At 36.8% G+C, this 21,121-nt stretch overlaps 1 protein-coding gene across 1 annotated transcript; it reads left to right on the top strand.

Annotated features, from left to right (window-relative positions):
- Positions 1-1,587: 1,587 nt before the first annotated feature.
- On the top strand, positions 1,588-20,226 carry LOC127946238 (RB1-inducible coiled-coil protein 1). The gene is made up of 23 exons (XM_052542678.1): positions 1,588-1,926; positions 2,987-3,118; positions 3,776-3,902; positions 4,143-4,313; positions 4,545-4,747; positions 5,430-5,868; positions 7,037-7,207; positions 8,645-8,829; positions 8,973-9,159; positions 9,338-9,419; positions 9,502-9,566; positions 9,676-9,779; positions 9,920-10,046; positions 10,355-12,291; positions 14,595-14,772; positions 15,243-15,351; positions 15,509-15,791; positions 17,097-17,148; positions 17,263-17,310; positions 18,297-18,355; positions 18,436-18,563; positions 18,815-18,885; positions 19,271-20,226. The coding sequence occupies exons 2-23, from the start codon at positions 3,048-3,050 to the stop codon at positions 19,346-19,348; spliced, it is 4,875 nt and encodes a 1,624-aa protein (XP_052398638.1). The 5' UTR covers positions 1,588-1,926; positions 2,987-3,047; the 3' UTR covers positions 19,349-20,226.
- Positions 20,227-21,121: the final 895 nt, after the last annotated feature.

The raw sequence follows: 21,121 nt of genomic DNA, 5'->3' as shown, positions 1-21,121 counted from the left end.
TGTTAGATGTGTTACGGTGCAGTACAGATGGCATTTTTATTGAAACAGTTGCTGATAACACTTTCATTTGCAGCACAATAAAGGTGTTTGCACTATGAGAGTAGTAAGCACATCAGAAAACATATTCCAGAAAATAGTTGACACTATTATGAATGTCTAGAATACAAAGCAATGGCTTTCAAAAGTGATGAGGAGTTTTAGCCAAGAAGTCCCCTAAAGCACAAGGCAGACAGATTTGACATGAATATAATATAATGTAATCCCAAGCAGGGTTCAGTTTTAATGGAGTAAAAGACCTTAAGGCCCCCCAAAAAATGCTTATTAAATATTTCTATATTTAATAATATTCAGCCTCATGTCTTTCTGACAAGTTGAACAGTCAATCTAAAATGAAAAAGAAATGAATTCGTTTTTTTGTTTGTTTGTGTTTTTGTTGTGAAGATTTAAATGTAAAAAAATACATCTGAAATAATATACTTATTAAATATTTATATATTTAATAATTTAGAAGTATATCTTAATTTCTATATCTATATTTTTTCCACTGAAATTACAATAAATGAATTCATTTAAAATATATATATATTTTTAATTCGATTTTTTTCAATAATTTTTTTATTATAATTTAATACATTTCATTATAGTTTAGATTGAGATAGATTTTATACTGTATAAATACAATATATATATATATATATATATATTAAACTATTCATTCATTCAAAAGGATAATGCACAATAATATTGGTGTTATATAAAGGGTATAAAAAAGTTTAAGCAATGCCAATAGCATCCCTGAATTGGTTAATGTACAACTAAACCTATAACTGAACACTAAGCCAAATAATAACATTTTGTGCAGCATAATTCCAGTCAATAACCGACAGCAGGGGGGAAAAAGTACAGAGAGAGTGCATTGTAAGTCGATTTGGATAAAAGCATCTGACAAAGCCATAAATGAAAAATATTAATTTACTTAACAGCAAAGTTGAGCTGACATCTGATTTTTACAGAATGTATTTGCTATTAGAAAAAATTATTTATGCAAAATATAAAGTCAAATATTCAATGAAATAATCAATAACATTTAAATCTGTATGTCTTAACAGTTTAGTTTACTCAGAACAAACTAAAATGCCAAAATTAAAAAAAATACATGTAAGATAAATGTATTACTTATTTTAGGCCTAACAATATATAGATATCAAAATAGCAACAATGACTAAAAATTCAGACTGATTTACTAAATTGTAGGTCATGGCAAATAATAAAGAATTCAATTAAAGATAAAGACTACTATCAAACAACAAAAATAAACTCTTTAGGATTTAACAATCTGTTATTTGTCATTCTTTAGACGTAAACAACATAATAAATAAAGTCTAAACTATTATACAAAAGTTAAAACCCAACATTTGTTCAAACTGCTCCCACACCTTGTCATTATATCCATAGCCCGAAGTGGCTGATTTCAGATCGGTTTCCTCGTAACTCCAGCATCACTCAGAATCAAAGCCACCCTTGTAAACTGATCCCAGACCAGCGGTTGACTGCTGACCGTTGTCCTTCCCAGAATGCACCTCGCTGCGCAGTGACGACAATAACAAAACACAGAGAAGCAACATTAGTGGATCCCTACGCGACCCTGCCAGAAAAAAAAGCTCGATGACAAAACTCCCATCTTATTACCGGCCCTCCTAACATCCATGTCTTGAGAGATGAAGCATTAATGAGTCTATCCCAGCTCGTCCTGGATGAATTTGGGCGTATTATGGGAATTAAAAATAAAGGCCCGCGTTCGGAGTGATGAGCTTTAGCCTGTTAGCCCGACAGCTTCAACCTCTAGCTGACAGAAACCTCCACATCTCAGCCGAAAACACCCTGTTAATCTGCTCTGATGTAGAGAATGGACTGAAGACAGCTCAGGTAAGACTGCTTGATACAGATTTATCTTCTTACACTGTGGATGTGGAAGTGCAAAATCAAATAACGGATAATTTGGGGCACTAATACGGAATTCTGCCTCAAACTGTAATTAGATAATGTAAATAAAAGCAGGCTGAGGTTGTTGAACGAGGTATTAGTGGGTTAGCTCTCATGTAATGTGTTATTGATGAGGTTTCAGCGTCCTGGTGATGCTTTGATAGAGATTTGGACATAGCGTCACCCTCCCTAAATAATGACCAGGGCCTTTGGAACAAAGACTTGTAGCCTTCAGGAGCCCCTTATTTGCATATTAACAGATCAGTGTTTTAGAAAACAAGCTAGGTTAAAATCATATTTTAACCTAGAAGTTTGTTGCCAAGAGGAAAGATGTCAGTCAGTATTGACACATTGTAAGTTGTGACAAATAACTTATACATAAAATTTGGTTCATTTTATGTTTGATCAAAACAGTATTTTATGCCATTTTACTCCTTTTATAAATGAATAACATTTATTAATTTGTTACCCATATGGGCCACAGGAACCTTGTGCTATTCCTGGTATTCACGCCTTATTCCTTGTATCCATAATAGCAGCTGTTACAATACGTCCTGTCAAAGTTCTACGCCCGTTCATGGGAAATTAGGATACAAAGGGACTTCTTTTTGCATGTGTTGATGCTGTTTCCCCACAGGGAACAACATGACTCAGCCAGAGTTGGGCCACATGGTCATGCTGGTCTGTGTGCTGTTTTACAGATCTAACCACGTTATGGAGCACAAACAACCTCAGAGATTTATACAATGCTCATGTCATAATCTGAAATTGTTTCTGTTTTGTCAAGGCCTAAAATGATGTCCCTGATTACTGTGAGTAGCCTGTTATCTGTGGGGTTTTCCAGGCTTTTATGGTTTCCAGGTTAAGTGTGCTTGTGCAGATGTCTCTAAAGGCCTTTGAAAGTGCAGCCATGTATTAATCAAAGTAGATATCTTCTATCATCAGTTTTAAGTTCTGGTGCAACTTGACTTGAAGTGTGTGCTTTTCATTTATTTTCGATCAGGCAGCCATAAGTGACTAGATGAACAAATCAAGCTGGAGGCAGGCTCAGCGGAGAATTCAGCATGAAGTTGTATGTGTTTCAAGTCAACAACGGAAGCACGTTGACATTTGACACTGAACTTGCTGTCCAAACGTAAGAGAATTTACTGTTTTTAAGAAAAAGTGAATCCGTAAATATTTAAGGTTTCATTTGTTTCCACCTCATGTGAAGACTTTGTTTAATACTATACGGTTATGTACAGTAAAACAGTTCATGCAAAAGATATCATGAACTGACATTGAACTGTAATTTGTATCCAGCATTTATTAATATTTGTTAATGTTACTTTATATTTTCACAATGCATTAACTAATATAATCATTTCCAACCTTTAATGGTATAAATATTAATATTACACATTAACAAAGATGGCTAAATGCTGGGAAAGTACTGTTCGTTGTTTGTTACATATTGCATTGAAATAATATGAACACTTACAGTAATAATGTTTATTTTTGTCTTCAAACATCCTAAAATTAGACGAATGTATTTATGCATTTGCGCACACATATATTTACATATTCATTAGAAACCACATTATATTGAATAATGTATTATGTACATGGATTATACGTAGAGATGCAATATAAAAATGTATTAATTACATAATTCCAGTGTAAATACCTGTATAATGCTATGATGGTTAAGTTGCTAATGTAAATGAGTCCAAATGTTTTGTTTGAAAATTGAGTCCTGGTTTGTTTTACTAGGTAACTGAAATGTGTTCATGCTTCATGCTTTTTTTTATAGTGTTTTGGACCTTAAACATGCCATTCAGGCCAAATATAAAATTGCAATCCAGCACCAGGTGCTGGTGGTCAATGGAGGGGAGTGTATGGTGGCAGAGAGGCGCGTGTGCAGCTACAGCGCCGGGACAGTGAGTAACAAGCAATTTACAAAATTTTTAGAGAGTAGTTATTATATATGAATTCTTTAGTCAAATGCTTGAGCATTGCTACAAAGTACACGGTTAAAATGCTTGACATGAAAATTGCTAAGAAGCACCATAAAAGCAGTGCATACAAGTCAGTCGATTTAAAAGGACCCTACAATATTGAGGATCGTAACATGGTTTCCAAATGCCCATTGATTTTTTTATTATTTCTGGCTGCTTCAGGACACCAACCCGATCTTCTTATTCAACAAAGAGATGATCCTGTCTGACCGAGCTCCAACCATCCCCAAAACAACCTTCTCAATAGAGAATGAGATGGAGCTGAAGGTGGAGGAGTCCCTCATGATGCCTGCTGTCTTTCACACCGTGGCCTCCCGCACTCAACTGGCTGTGGTAATGGCCAACTTTCTGTTCTGACCTAATGAACAACCTCTGTCCTCTTAGATTTTCTCAGATTTACACATCTGGGCTCATCCACACTATGTTATATCAATGCTTTTTATGTAAGGTTTGAGCATTACTTCTATTTGAGAGCATGAATGCAACTGACAAAGGCTCGGATGGAAGGGTTTCTTACATTTGTATTCAAATGACTCTCATTAGGTCTGTTGTGCCCTTTTTTAGGAAATGTTTGAGGTTGCCAAGAAGCTTTGCTTGTTCTGTGAGCGTCTGGTCCATGACGAACACCTTCAGCACCAGGGATGGGCGGCCATCATGGCTAACCTGGACGACTGCACTCTGTCCTATCAGAAACTCCTCATGAAATTTGACACTGCTTATACAAATTACCAACAGGATTTTGAAGACATCAAATTAAAACTCACAAAGTATGGGAATCTTTGACTCTAACTTTCTTTCTTTCTTGTAATATATATATTTTTATATATATATATATATATATATATATATATATATATAATTATGTTGTTAAAACATCAGGTGCATGTTTTTTTTTATATTTTTTATTTTACGTTTTCTAAGTTCTCTTAAATTCTAAGATAGATTCTATTGTAAACAGTTTAGAGAAAAATTATAAAATATTATTACAATTTAAAAGAAATATTATATATTAGAATATATTAAAAAATTTAATTTATTCCTGTGATGCAAAGCTGTGTTTTCAGCATCATTACTCCAGTCTTCAGTGTCACATGATCATTCAGAAATCATTCTAACATGCTGATTTGCTGCTCAAGAAACAGTCCTTACTATTATCTAAAAAAAAAAAAAAATATTGCTTTGTATTTTTGTCGAAACCGTGGTAGAATTTATTTGTTTTTCATAGAAAGTTCAAAAGAACAGCATTTATTTGAGAAAAATTTTGTATTTTGTAACACTATAAATGTCTTTACTAACTAACACATTTTATCAATTTAATGTGTTTTTGCTGAATAATAAATGAATAAACTGACCTTAAACTTTTGAATGGGGGTGTATTGGACTTTAATATATAAATACATAGATCAATATAGAATATATAGATCACTAATTCTAATGTTTATTCATCAGGCTTGGCACTGCTGTCTCAGTCATGGCAAAGATTCCACTGCTAGAGTGTTTGACTCGGCAGAGCTATCGAGAAAGCCTGGAGAAGTCCAGCTCCCCTCACCCAAGAACCACAGATGAAGAAGACGAGAATGAGGATGAAGAAGTAGGAGAAACATCCACTCAGTCCGCAATCCTCTGTCCCGCTGACAGCCAGAAGAATCGGAAGTCATTCTCGCCAGTGTCTGCTTCTGGAGAAGCGTCGTCCCAGGCGTCCTCCTCCCCTCAGGACAGACTGAAGAGCAGCTGTAGTCTAAAAGAAGCTCTAGAGGAAGAGGAGGAGTCTCCAGAGAGGGGAGCCACTCCCTCTTTCAATGTCACACTGTTGGATTGGATCAATGTTCAGGACAGACCTAACGATGTCGAGTCAGTAGTGAGGAAGTGTTTTGATTCAATCAACAGGGTGAGTGATATCAAGAGGGAATGTCTAGGTCAAATTATCAATCAGTCTGTAGACCTGTGGCAAACCTTTATTTATTTACATTATGATGATGTGTACCATGTGATTGTAGAGGTGTGTCACCCAGCAGAGATTTTGCTATAATATTTATATCTAATTACATGTATTTATGCAGCTGTTGTTAGTGAGGAAGAATGCTTTAATTTGCTTATAAAACAACAAACGTCGAGCAATGCTATCAGTAAGTCATTAAAAAAAAACTACATACTGTCATATTTCGCAATGTCCTCAAATATCCAGTTAGGTTTAGAGTTTTAAGACTTGTGTTTTGTTTCCCCATCTCAAACATTACGTAATGTGACACTGTTTTTGGCCTCAAGTCAGACTTATCAGTCATTTGTTATGAATAATCTTCTTATGCATTGTTTGCCTCCATCAAGTTCCTAATAGAAAGTAAAAATAAAAAATAACAAAATGTAACCTATTGAATTCACTGGAATATCCAAATATATGCATTACCTAATGGGTATTAAAATACAAACCATGTTTTGTTTCATTTAAAAAAATATGAAAAAAATATAATACTGAAAAATATAACCATATACTGTGGCTGAAACATCCAGTTATACATCACATAGACATCATATTCACTAGTGTATAAAGGTTTGTGGTCAATAGGGATTTAAAAAAATAAATTAACACTTAATACTTAAATTAATACACTAAGTAAATGCTCATTAAATAAATTGATAAAAAATAACAGTACATTTATTGTTAAAATATATATTTAAATATATGAGTATTTTCAGTATTTCTAACACTAGTTAGCAGCAAATTAGCATATTAGAGTGATTTCTGAAGGATCATGTAATGCTGAAGATGATGCTTTGCATAACAGGAATAAATTCCATTTTATAATATATTTAAATGTAAAACAGTAGTTTATAAATATTTCATAATATCGCTCTTATTACTGTATTTTTTATAATATAAATCCAGCTTTAATTAATGAGCATACAGACCTTTTCCCAAAACATTAACATTTTCTTACCAACCCTAAAATTTTGAACAGTAGAGTACATCATCATCACATTTACAGGACACTAACAATGAACTGTTTTACTGTCTGTAAGAGCTCTTATTTGTTTCTGTCATTTCTTTATGCTTCCAGCTCGACCCACGAATCATCCAACCCTTTCTAACTGAATGCCGTGAGACGATTACCAAATTGGATAATCAGAACATGAAGGCCATCAAAGGTCTTGAGGACAGATTGTATGCTCTTGACCAAATGATAGCCAGCTGTAAACGGTTGGTCAATGAACAGCAGGAACTTGCTCAGGTAAACAGCGCTCATTTTCATAGTCAGCATAAAACAGCCTGAAGGGGACATATTCTACTCATTATGGTATTTTATTTTTATGCCCATTTTCAAACCGTTGTTTTTTTTTTTTTTGCTACTGTGACATTGAGATGTATATATGATTGGCTAACCTCTTAAAATATAGGTTACGACCATAGACTGTAAAAAAATATGGACATAGTGTCCGTGACGTCACCCATAGACTCCTCAATAGCGGTTTTGAAGCCTAAAGTATGCAGAGCGGGCCGTCGCCATCTTGGCAGCACGTCATCGCGCGACTCTCACGGATAATCAAAAATGGGCAAAAAGGCGGGAGCTGATTGCTGAAGCCACGCCCACCTAGCGCGACGACATTGTCAGCAGCAGCAATCCACCTGTCACTCAAGTGGCCACGCCCTAAATTATGCAGAACTTTAAGGCTTAATATAATTTAAACGGATGAGTTATAAAAAAATTCACCCCCCTCACAGTTGTCATGAAGGGCAAAATTAGCAATATAGACCATAATCATTTTTTGAACCAGGCTGTAAACATGTTTTTTTTTGCTTTAAAGTTGGGCATTTTAACACGGGGAGTCTATGGGACTGACTCCCTTTTGCAGCCAGCCTCAAGCGGCCAGTCAATGAATTGCAGTTTTAGTCACTTCCTTTTTGGCTTCACGAGAGAGAGCGAGAGGTTGCCGCTCGGTTACGACACATACTTGTTTGTGGGTTTACTGCGAGGTCTGCCACAGTTGGCACTAACCCATCCTTCAATAACAGCCTCTTTATAAACCTGTATTACTTTGTGGCAGATTGACCAAACAAACTTTAGACACAAGGGCTGCACGATTAATCGAATGTGATTGTCATGCACATTTTGTCAGTTCTGTAATCAGCAGTAAATCATCATCACATGCTTTCAGATGGAGCAGCATTTACTACACAGAGCCGTAGTTCACCGACAATTTACGCAAAAAAATCGCGGATGATTTTATTTCGTGATTATCAAATAGATAGCGATAATGTCAGCTGTTTGCGTTGCTTCTCGGTGAACTGTGGCTCTGTGTAGTAAATGCTGCTCCATCTGTAAGCATGTGAAAATACCACATTTAATAACATATTTTTACTCCGAAACAAAAGTGTTTGAAATAAATCCTTCTGTGCGATGATGGTGCTTCTTAAACAGAATAAGCCATGCAACATATTTCATAGTATTCTAAGCAGTGATAAAGGCATTGCATTATAAATATACTTTATTTTAGCGAACATTACAATAATAATACACATGATAATTGCAGCTTCTGTCGAATCATGATTTTGATTCCATTTCGATTTATCGTGCAACCCTATTAGCCACGCTTCTAATGTTTGAATATATTGCAAAGGTTTTCAGAAAGCTACTCTTCCTCATGTGATCTCCTTTGCCTTCTACTAGGGATTTCATGCCAATCAGAAGAGGGCTGAAAACCTGAAGGACACCTCGGTGCTGCCTGACCTGTGTCTGAGTCATGCCAATCAGCTGATGATCATGCTAACCAATCACAGGAAGCTACTAGACATCAAGCAGAAATGTACCACTGCCAAACAGGAGCTCGCCAACAACCTTCAAGTTCGACTCAAGTAAGTATTCTTCATGGGTAATGCTAAATAGTTTTTAATTTGGATAGAACATAACTAGTCTTTATGCACTTTTCAGTTTTAGAGAGCTACAATACTTTGAAGTGAAGTGTTTCCTAACTGCACTGTGGTGTCTCCTCCATCAGATGGTGCTGCTACGTGATGCTTCACGCTGATCAGGATGGAGAGAAGCTGCAGGCTCTTCTGAGGCTGCTGACGGAGCTGCTGGAGCGCGTGCGGGTGGTGGAGGCACTCAGCACTGTGCCACAGATGTACTGTCTCGCCGTAGTGGAGGTGGTCAGACGCAAAATGTTCATAGGACACTACAGACAAGTAAGAATCAGCTGCATTCATTCATATTCTATAGAGATGCAGATGTAATCGGAAGTGATTTGACCAGAGAGAGAGTGAATAATATGATATCTTTTTTGCACATTTAATTGTTTCTCAAAAAAATAAAAAAAATAAATCAGGACTGGCTGTTAATGTTTTATTTTTAATTTTATTCCAGTGGGCCAGTGCTCTTGTCAAAGATGGGAAAAACCTCTATGAGGCAGAAAAAGTACAAAGGGAATCCTTTGGGAAGCTCTTCAGTAAGTGTATTCTTCATATTTTCTTATGTGACTTCTTTCAGTTTTAAGAACAAACATGGACACCTGATTTTATTTGTCTCAGGGAAATCGTTTCTCAGAAACCGGTTGTTTCGTGGACTGGACTCATGGCCACCCTCTTCATTTTGCGTGAGTCTTTGAACACGTGTTTTCATCTTTCAGGATCCCTTCATGGACTTTAAGGACATTTCAGCATTCATTTTTTGTGTGTTCGTTTGTTTGTTTGTTTTGTGTTTAGACCCGAAAGCCTCGAAAGTTTGACTTTGAGCTTCCAGATATTTCCCTGAGTGACCTGCAGTATCTCAAGACCTGTTGTCCTTCCGAGGTTCAGCCTTACCTCAGGTAAATGCCTCTTACTTGGTCACGATAGCACATTTCTACCGTTATTTCACCATGCAAAACTGCATTTCTTTGAGCCATTACCCTTCCAATCATGGCTAAATACTCCTAAATGATGATATGTTGCCTCTTTTCTTCATTAGGGTCCCCACACTGTGTGACTTTGAGCCTCTTAACCAGCATGTTGAGGTTCTCCATCAGCTGGTTCAGGCTGTGCAGAGTGTGGACGAGATGTCAAAAACGATCACAGACCTACTAAATGAACAAAAGGTACTTTGTTCACAGTCATTTAAGTGTTTGAAATATTGGCTGTTATAAACCTGTAAAGATGGCATGAAATAGAAATTCACCCTGTCTGTTTTCTAAATGCATTTTGTTGATCTTAACGCGATCAATCCAAGCATTTGTTTCGTTATGTGCTCATAAGTTTTAATTAAAAAGTAATAAGTGGCAGTGATGAATGCAAGATCTGTTGCTACTTCCGATACGTTTCAACTTTTAAAATGCATTTAGTTTAATTTGACTATTCTGGGAAGGTCATTTCGCATATGATTTTGACATGTTGCATTGTCTTCTAGATTTCCTGTAGCCAGAGTGCTCAAAGATCCACCGCATTAACACCCAGATCTGAAAGCACAACTGAAATCATCTCTACCTCCACCAAAACTTTGTCCACTCTCAGTTTAAAAGCACCGGACTGCCAACCCCTGGTGCTTCCTGGTCCCTTGGAGGACCTGTCACCCGACAGCATAGATGCCCAGACCTTTGACTTTGAAACCATTGGGCACCCAAATATGGATCCTGTATTACAACAAGGCTCTTTGGACTTGGACTCATTGGGAGGAAGTCCTGAGTCGGATTTCATGTCAGCAGTTAATGAGTTTGTTATTGAGGAGAACTTGTTGTCACCTAATCCCATAAGTGATCCCACAAGCCCAGAGATGATGGTGGAGTCTCTTTACTCCTCTGTCATTAATGCAATCGATAGCAAACGCATAAAGGACACTACTACGCTGGAGAAGGAAAATTCAAAGATTGCAGCACTCAAGCTGTCAGCGGACAGGTACCGTTCTGCTGCGGAAGAGTCACATAACAGTTTAAGGAAAGTTAAGGAAGACCTTTACCACTTCCGAGGTCTGGTTCTGAAGGAGCAACGAGACTTTGGATTTGCCCTGAAAACAATGACCACTGAGGTCCGAAACGCTCTTAACAGTGTCCGATACTGTCATGAGGAGAACCTAAGACAAACGCAACAAACCAGTCTCCAGAGTTTGAAGGACGATCATGAAAAGCAGATGCAAACCCTGCTGGAAGAGCTGGAGGGCAATCAGAAGATTGTTCGAGACATCCAAAGAGCAATGCTGGAATTGGAGGGGCTCGTGGAGCGTAAGGAGAAGGAAATATCACAGCTGGAGAGTGAGAGAGCACGCTCTATGCAAGAACTCAAAGATCTTCACAAGCAAACTCTGCTAGACCTTGAACAGAAGCTCTTAAAGCAAAGTGACGAACTGAAAGCTGCATTGCTCTCCAAGGACGAAGTCACTGTGCAGCTGGAGAACCTTCACTTTGAGATCGAGCACAGCCAACAGAAAGTCAGACAAGAGATGGAGAAGGCAGAGAAGGTGCACCTTCAGGAGCTGGAGACACGGTTGAAACAACAACATGAAGCAGAGCTGGAGTCTCTCAGATTGGAAAAAGAAAGTGCACTTGACAAACTCGTCCAGGAGAACCTGGTGAAGCTCAGAGATCTCATGGATTGCCATTCTGCTGAACTCAAGGAACGCGAGGGACGCTTGAAAGACTTGGAGGCTCGCATTACTGAACTTGCAGACGCCCGCTGCAAACTGGAAGTGGAGATGGCTCTTAAAGAGGCCGAAATGGAGGACATGAGACTCCAGTACGAGGAGGCCAAAAGCACCCAAGAGGAGGTGTTGAGAGAGGAGCTCACTACCCAAACAGCCACCTTGCAGACGCAAATCGACATGTTGAACCAGCAGCTCCAGCAGAAAAATGAAGAGTATGAGGTGGGCCTGGCCGAGCTCCGAGCGCTCATGAGGTTGGAGAAGGACCACTGCATCTCTGAACTTGTGGATCGACATGAAGAGGAGAGCACCATGCTGCGCCATGAGTTTTCAGCACTCAAACAGAAATCGCAGGACGCAGAGAAAGACTGTGAGGAACGAGTCCAGAAGATCCAGCATGATCACCAGGACCAGCTTGATGCCTTACAGAGGCAAAAGGAGGATGATCAGAGGACTTTCCAGGAGAAAGAGCGAGAGCTATCGACTGTTATCGGAGACCTGCAAGCAGAAAACACACTACTGTCAGGAAGACTGGAGCAGGAGAGGGTGGAGGCCCTTCAGAGAGTGGAGAAGGAGAAAGAGGACGCAGTCAAAGCTGCATTGCAAGAGGCCTCAAGAGACTTTCAACTCCAAAAAGAGGAGACCGAGACAAGACTGTTAGGACAAATTGAACTGCTTGAAAATCAGCTTAAAGAAAGACAGTCCACTGACATGTAAGTAAATGCAAGTTTTCTAATCAGACATTCCCACGAAAATAATTCTACGATTCTGATTTAAAGCAGATAGCTGTTAAATTAAAAATTGTACTTAAAGCTGCGGTAGGTAACTTTTGACGCTCTAGCAGTTAATAAACAGAACTGCTTGCGTCTTGCGGAAGAACATCGTAGCCGGAACTACTTCTCTCTGTTTATGTCTATGAAGAATCACAAAGGTACTGGGTTACTCCGCCGCGGTACCCCCGAAGCAATCTAAAATAGTCCGAATATAAACACTTATTATAGGTGCACCCTAGTGATTCAGGACAGGCTAAAAACACGGTTTGGAAAATGGATTCATGATGCACTCGCTTATTATATACATTTTTCTACATTTTGAACACAAACAAAGTTATGGACCGCAGCTCTAATTGGTTGTTTCTTACCGGGAGCGGATGGCTTTCTGCAAATGGCAATAGGACACTGGGAGGAGCCAGAGGAGCTTGATTTTTTTCACAGATTATCTGTCATATTCTACTGTCAGGACATAATGACAGGTTTAACAAATATGTAAAAAATATATTTTTACAAAAGTTACCTACTGCAGCTATAAAGGAACACAACATTTTCCAACTCCCCTGGAGTTAAACAGTTGAACTCCGGGTCTGGCGGTAGCACTTTAGCTTAGCTTAGCACAGGTCATTGAATCTGATAAGACCGTTAGCATCTCGCTCAGAAATTACCAAATAGTTTCAATATTTTTCCTATTTAAAACTTGACTCTTCTGTAGTTATATAATGTACTAAGACCCACAGAAAATGAGAAGTTGCGTTTTTTTTTTTTTTTTTTTAGGCTGGTATGGCTAGTCGTGACAATCAAGAAACTTTGCCATACCATGAGTGCAGCAGGCGCAATGATATAACGCAGTGCCTGAAAATAGTCCCCAGCAACTCTGCTATTGTTGCAACTAAACAAACTAGCTGGGGACTATTGATTCATTTGGACAACTTCAAAAGATTTTCTCAGTATTTTGAATTGTTTGCACCTTCAGATTCCACATTTTCAAATAGTTGTATCTCGGACAAATAATGTCAGATCCTAATAAACCATACATCAATGGAAAGTTTATTTATTCAGTTTTTATGTGAAAATTGACACACGACTGGTTTTGTGATCCAGGGTCACATTTGATTAATGGAAAGTTCAAAAGAACATCATTTACATGAAATATAATTATTTTGTAACGTTATAAATGTATTTAAGGTAACTTTTGATAAATTTAATGCATTCATTACTGAATAAAATGATCAATTTCTTTGAAAAAGAAAATCTTATTGACCAAAGTGGTGATTATTATAATTATATAATTTTTTATTTTTTTGGCATAAGGCTCTTCTGACTTGGGCAAGCACCCAGAATGCAGAACAATCGCAGAACAAACACCCACACCATCTTAGCATTGTTTCAGAGTTTTTGCAGAATCACATACTCCTCATTATTTTGTTTAAAAAATGTTTTGTTTTTTATTTCTGTTGGTTTGTTTGATGATAACCTCAGTTTCTTGTTGATTTAGACATTAATAACTCAGTAATTCTTGCAATTTTGTGTGAGGGAAGCATCTGCCAAAGACACAAATGAAATGACTGAAACAGTGTTGCTCTAGTCCATTAAAATGAAAGCTTCTACCTCTAACTTCACTGTTAATTAAAAACAGAGAACACACAAGCTACATGCATTCACTTACTCTTTCTGATTTCACTCTAGTGAATAATTAGCACATCAAAAAGAACCAACCAAAACTGTGAACCGTTTCATTAAAACATTTCTTAAGTAGAAATTAGCAAAGAAATGTGATAACCCTGTTACATGTGCCTGTAAAACAGGGATTAATTAAAAACAGAAAACATATTTGTGTTCAAGTCTTAACACCAATCCCAGTAAATTGGAGGTTTTTGAATATTTATTTATTTATTCCGGTGACTAATGTTGTACAAACAAGAAACACTTTAGAAAAAGTGGGTGTTGCCAAGTGGTTATAGTTCTAAGCTAGCAATAAAAGGTTGTAGGTTCAAACCCTGCAAATAGTGAACACATTTAGAGCTCCAGAAAGCGACTGTTTACCTCATTTACACATGTTCTTGTCTTATCGTGAATAGTTTATAAGTTCACAAGATGCAAAGAAGGATCTTCAGAATGTAATAACTTCCTCAGCTTATGAATTTGCATGGTGTAATTTGTTTACATTAATTATACATTAATGCAAATTCAGGTTGATTTACAGTATGGTGGAGTCAATTTTCACACCTGATTCTGTGTTGCAGAGTGGCCCCTACTGTAGAAAAGACAGAGACTGGTGTGGAGACCAGCACTGCATTGTCACTGGACAGCGGTCAGTGGACCGAGGAAAGGGCATCGCTCCTGGCCCAACTTGAGCTCCTGGAACGAACAAAGAACGAGGAGATGCAGAACCTGAAGACCTCGCTCATTGCTGAGCAGCAGGTTAGCAATATAAAGGATCTTAACTGTAAGAATTGAATCAAGCTGAAGTTTTGTTGTCACTGCAATTCAAAAATTGGCAAAAACTATCGAGTCACTACATTTTACATTCTGTACATGTCTTTATATACTTATTAAAAATTCAATTAAATTTAGTTGTTGCAAATTTTCCAGCAAAAGTGTGTATTTAATATAGCCGTCCTGGACTTGCATGATTCAAATGAATTCAGTTGAACTTTCATAACAGCTGTGTATCTTCCAGGTATTATTAATTATTATGAATATTTTGTTATTTTAGTGAAACATATTATGAAACATAATTAAAAATATTGTAATTTGTAGCTAAAAATGATTCCTTTTTTTGTCCGGACAAGTAAAAATAAAAACTAAAAAAACAGAACTGAATGAAAATATAGTTATTGTTGATCTAAAACCCCTAAAATTGCTTGTTTTAACGTACTGATCATTTCTAGACAAACTTCAATACTGTTCTGACCCGGGAGAAACTAAAGAAAGAACACCTCATCAATGATCTCACTGAGAAGCTCAAAAACTTGACGCAGCAACAAGAGAAAGATAAAGGTATAACACATTTTGTATCATATGATTTTAGTGCATTTTCACTTGTTTTTCAAACATCTCTTACCAAACTGTACAGAAATGGTCAGTGTGACCAATAAACGCTAAAAAAGGACGACATATGATCATTGTCCTCTTGTGTTTTGTTGTTTTAATGAAGGTTTGATCGAAACGCTCTCTGAAGACCGTGCCTCCATCCTTCAGGAGAAGAAGCAGATGGAGGAGGAACTGAACCGTTTGAGGAGCACCGTCCTCGTCTCTTCATCCTTCTTTCCTCCTAATCCCATCCCGGTCTTCACGGAAGCTCTGGGTGCCTGTGGCCCTGCCCACCCTGAAGTCCTCTCACCGTCCACCCCTGATCCAGAGAGATTGGCGTCCATGGCTGCACTGAAGGACGAGGAGAGGGTGGAGTCAGCCGTGGAGGCCAGCATGATGACAGTGCAGTAAGCATCTGCGCAGAAGTTCACTCATTTAAAAACTGAACTACCACGCTCCGTTTTTGTCTTTGACATTATACAGAAGATGGTTTGAAATGAGTTTTTCTATAGCAGTGGAACAAACTGTTGTTGGCCTATGTTCTCACTCGACAGCATTCATTAGTGTAAATCAGCAAACCTGCACAGCCAGCTTCAGCATATAATGAAGTGCTAAAAATACTGCACAACGTTATAGCTGAATGAGCTGCAACAATACACTTTGACTCCACATGCTCTTGTAGCAACAAAGTCAAAGTTTTAGAGGGATGTAGTTTGTTACAGTTGAAAACTATTTCCCAAAACACACACATGCAAAAAACATCTGTTAATTTTCCTCATTCAGTTTTTAATCTTGTCATGAGAGGAATAAAACAAAAATGCTAGATTTATTAATTTCAGAAGTTTCGTAATTGTTGAACAGAATTAATATGTTTTTGTAATTAAAAATCTGCACAGTTTTTATAGATTTATAAATGTATTTTTACTGACAGACTTGTTTGAAAAACAAATTATATATTATTAATATAATAAAAAATGCTACTACTGCTAATAATAATAATAACAACAACAGAGTGGAGTTTTAAGTTTTATAGTTTTGTAGTTTTGAACAGAAAAGTGATATGCTATTTATTTATGCATTATACATTTATGGATGTAAATCTACAGACAGACTTATTTGGAAAAAAATGTATATTATTATATATATATATATATATATATATATATATATATATATATATATATATATATTAATAATAATAATAATAATAATAATAGTGGAGTTATTATAGTTTGTAGTTTTTGAACCGAATTAGTGATTAATATGCTTTTTGTCAGAAATCTACACATTTATTATAGATTCACACACAAACACATGTATCATTTTATTATTCTTTTTTTTTTTATGTTTAGTAGAATATCAGCAGTAGTTAGAAAAAAAAACTTGTGGTTTAAAAGTATGCAGGGATCTATGTGTGGAGAGAGGCAAGGCCATGTTTTTTCTAGACCTTGTCTCTTTAGAGAAGCTGAATGAACGTGTTTGAGACAGGAAAGCTGGGTAGATCAGATAGAAGAGGAAAGATGTGAGTCGAGCGCTTGCTGTAGGTGAGGAGTCTTCAGCGCTTTCTTTTTAAAAGCCTGAAATGTGTTTTTTAGTCTTGACACGTTAATTAAATTTCCTGCTTTGAATTATTATTATCGGCTTTTAGAAAATAGTTTCATTCAAAGCTGAATTATTGAACTGTGTATTTTGTGACATTTATTTTGATGCAGTGACAACCCTATGCTGTCTGAAGAGAAACAGCGCATACTGATTTTGGAAAGGGTAATTCACTTTCACACACACACATTGATGTTTTAGTATTTTGCTAAACCAAATGTAATCACTGCATTTCTTAAATATATATTTTAGATGCAATTATTTCTTATTGTGTTTCAGACCTTACACATGAAGGAGGAAGAGAACAAAAGGCTTAGTCAAAGACTGGTGAATATATTTTAGTTTATTCGGACACGAATGTGTGTTTGGTTACAGTTTTGGCTCTCATATTTCATCTGAATGTGTTAATTGTAGGAGAACATCTTTTTAATTGATCATCTGTATTTGTGTCATTTGTGCTTGATCTCAGTTTATAATTGACCACTCGAACAGTCAATTAAAAACAGTAATTAGTGATGGTAAATAGAACAATACACTCGATTAACACAGGTCAGCGATCATTAAAGGCATTCGCTTTTTTTTTTTTCATCCATAAGTAAAATAATGGAAATATTCTGTTATCCATAAGTAAAATAATGAATATATTATGTCTTCACTGTATCATTCATTATCAGCAGTCAATTAAAACATGAGACTCTTTGATATAATTTAATTATATTTCCCCTGGGAACATTTCTGTAAATAGGTTTAATCTCTTTGGCAAAATTACAATCAGCGTCTTATTGGCCGCGAGACGCATCTTATGAGACACGTAACCCACACTTTAGAGTCCTGACAGCTCGGGGCAGATTCACAAGATGAATTTAGTCTGAAAAACAGCTCTGAAATGTGCCTGGGTAATTCAGCTAGGGCTGAGTTTCAACTCATTTGCAAACGAGCCTGAAATGAAACTAATAAACATGTTTAAATCCCACATTTCATATTTATTATTTATTTATACATGTTCTCTGTCCCTACTGTGTGTAATATGCATGTACTACCAATGCATGCTATTTAACAGACCGTTCTACTCCTTACCACTAGATGGCACACATACATTTGTTTTAGGTACAATCTCCATCCTATAAACAGTGACACACCAGGAGACATTTATGAGATTCATCAATGTTGCATTTAACCAAAACTGATTTTATTTTGCTATACAGTTTATGCCGTTTTATTTTTATAACGGTTGCAGAGTGTGTACGTAGGAAACCTAACAAACATCTACTAGTGTGAATATCACTAGAACCGTCTAACTATTTGTTTTACAGATGTCACAGAGTATGTCGTCCGTCTCGTCACGGCACTCGGAGAAAATCGCCATTCGAGAGTAAGTATTGTTGGATATTAGCATTAATGATTTGAGCTGTTTAAGCCCTCCACCTCATTAGAAAACCCCTCTTCTTGTAGTTTTCAGGTGGGCGACTTGGTTCTCATAATCCTGGATGAGAGGCACGATAATTACGTTCTCTTCACTGTTGGTCCCACCCTTTATTTCCTGCACTCAGAGTCTCTCACTGCACTGGACCTCAAACCAGGTCAGTCACACACACTACAGGAGGACTTCTTAAAGAGACAGATTCATATTCAGATAACAATTCTGCTCCAACATGATGGTACATGTTTACTCAATTTAATTATTTATTAATTGTATATGTTAATGCATCAATCTATTTGTAAATTGTAATGATGACAAAGAAAGTGTGTTTTACTCCTGATAAAGTGTGTTTTAGTTTTATTTGACATATTTTTATTGTATATCAAATATACTTTTTTTTTTTTTTTTTAGCGACAGGAGCAACCAGACGGCCATGGGTTCTAGGAAAAGTCATGGAGAAGGAATATTGCCAAGCCAAAAAGGTAACTGTTAATACTCTATTATTTATTCAAATGCTCTAAATGGAAGTGTTATGTTTCCGTAAATAAGCTTTTTGACTATTATTATTATTATTGAACTCTCATTTTATAACATCCTTGATGACTAAACAATACCCCGTTTTCAGTTTAACATTTGCAGATACTCAGTCCCTTCTCAGCACATCGGGATGAGAACATTGATTTAGAATTGTGCATTTAATTCTGTTTTGCAACTTAAGGTTAATTTGAGCAGAAATTGTGTATTTTATAATCGGCTGTTAATCATTACTTCACGCACGTATATGAAATGATCTCTTTGATTTATTTATTTTTATGTGATATTCTGTTATATATTATGAACGCGTTTCTTTTGTCATTCTGTCTCCAGGCCCTAAACCGGTTCAAAGTTCCTCTCGGCACTAAATTCTACAGAGTAAAGGCCGTGCCATGGAACAAGAAAGTGTAATCGTGTACAAATTGATCATATTGTAATGAGCTCAGTATGTTTTTATTGCTTTTTTTAAAGCAGACTCGCTCTTCCTTGATTGTTTTGTCAGCTTTAGAAGACAAAATCTTTTTTCGCTTTTTACCCCCTTTTCTTTTCTTTTTTTTACCTCTGTTGCAAACCATTTTATCTCATTTTTTTTTATACACAGAGGATTTGTAAATGTGGACCAAATGATTCTAACTTTATCGGGGCATTGGCTCCAACTACGATGGCTCTGAAGCTGTCACAACAAGTCTGTAAAATGAACAAAAAGCAGTTGGATGTTACATATTAGTTCATCATTAATATTATAATCGGGTTTGGGGAGGTGGGAGAGGGGGGGCTATCATGATCAGCTTACCTATTTCAGAAGGTTATGAAAATATAAATTTATTGTAAATGTTACCAGAGGAATGGTCATGGCATGCATATAGATAATATTTTCTTTAATTTAGTTGTCTGGATATGCGTTGTAGTCGGAGGTTTCGGTAAAAAGCTGCTGGTTGTTACTCTCAGCACAGTACGTCCCGCCTGTTTATTATGATGTACATTTGGACGGCCGCCGCAGAGGCCTCGCGATCCTTCAGATGCACTTTTGGAAAAAAGACGACGCTTTCGTTGATTCAAAAGGAAGGTTTGTGCTGTCGAAAACAAGCGTCAGAAGAAAAGCAGCACATATCTTCCCTCTGTTGTAGGATGTTGAAATATAGAAAGTAATATTTCATGTTTGTGAATGTGTGTCTTTATTGAATTTAACCACGACATTGTATATTATTCATCACATCACACAGTAACAAAAAATGACTGTATTGTAAAAGAATTTAGAGTTTTCAAAACAATAAAGGTTTGATCCCAAACTCTTCGCAGTGGATTGCATTCCCCACAGCGTCCATTCCCAGAACTTTATTTTGGCGAGAATATTGCAAATGTATCGGAATAGTTTTCTTTTTATTGTTTTCATTTATTTTATATTTCTATTTGCCATTCTTTTGGATAAGAGATGCATTTTCAATACATTTAAAAGCTTTTGTTTTGTTGAAACAAAGTACAATAAAGCTTTGGCCTTGATGCTTGAAGATGTTTCCCAGTACTGATATAGTCGTGTACGATTCCAGTTGCACGTCATTTTTAAAGAGCTTTTTGATTGGAAAACATACTCTGAAAGAGTTTTCTGTTCAAAGATTTTAGATCTAAAAATATGCCCCTTATTCCATTTCTCTCCCTATGCAAATGCACGCACCGCTATGATTGGAAGTAATTGTTTACATAAGTTTTGCAATCATTCCATATTGATGCTCTTGAATCATTGGCAACACTTCCAACAGAGCAGAACGGAAGATTTTAAAAGAATTACGCCTCTATTGTGTCAACTAAACTAATGAATAGCATACAAGCCCATACATATCAGGAATTAATGGGATCCATTTTATTGCTATTGTCTGTCACTTATGTAACATGTTCCGTCTAAAAATAAACCAGTGCTGAGGTACGGCAGTTGAGGGAATTATTCCCAACTCGGATGTTTTTTTCTTTTAGCTCGGTCCTTGTCGAATTTTTGCTTTTGTGGGTGCATTAGCTACTGTTCTGTGCTAATGTTGGCATGCTTTTGCACGCAACAGACTTAAAAAGGGCTTCGATGGGGGCCCGGGAACGGTATTACCCTCTTGGAGGAGCACGGCGCACCAACATCACTTTCCCAGTTCACAGCGGGGAGCATAGCAGCTCTCTGCCGAGCCTTCGGTACCATGTGGG

Source organism: Carassius gibelio, chromosome A24, assembly GCF_023724105.1.
Source record: "Carassius gibelio isolate Cgi1373 ecotype wild population from Czech Republic chromosome A24, carGib1.2-hapl.c, whole genome shotgun sequence".
Taxonomy (NCBI): domain Eukaryota; kingdom Metazoa; phylum Chordata; class Actinopteri; order Cypriniformes; family Cyprinidae; genus Carassius; species Carassius gibelio.
Note: the sequence above shows the minus strand (reverse complement) of the source record. Positions and strands in the feature narration are given on the sequence as shown.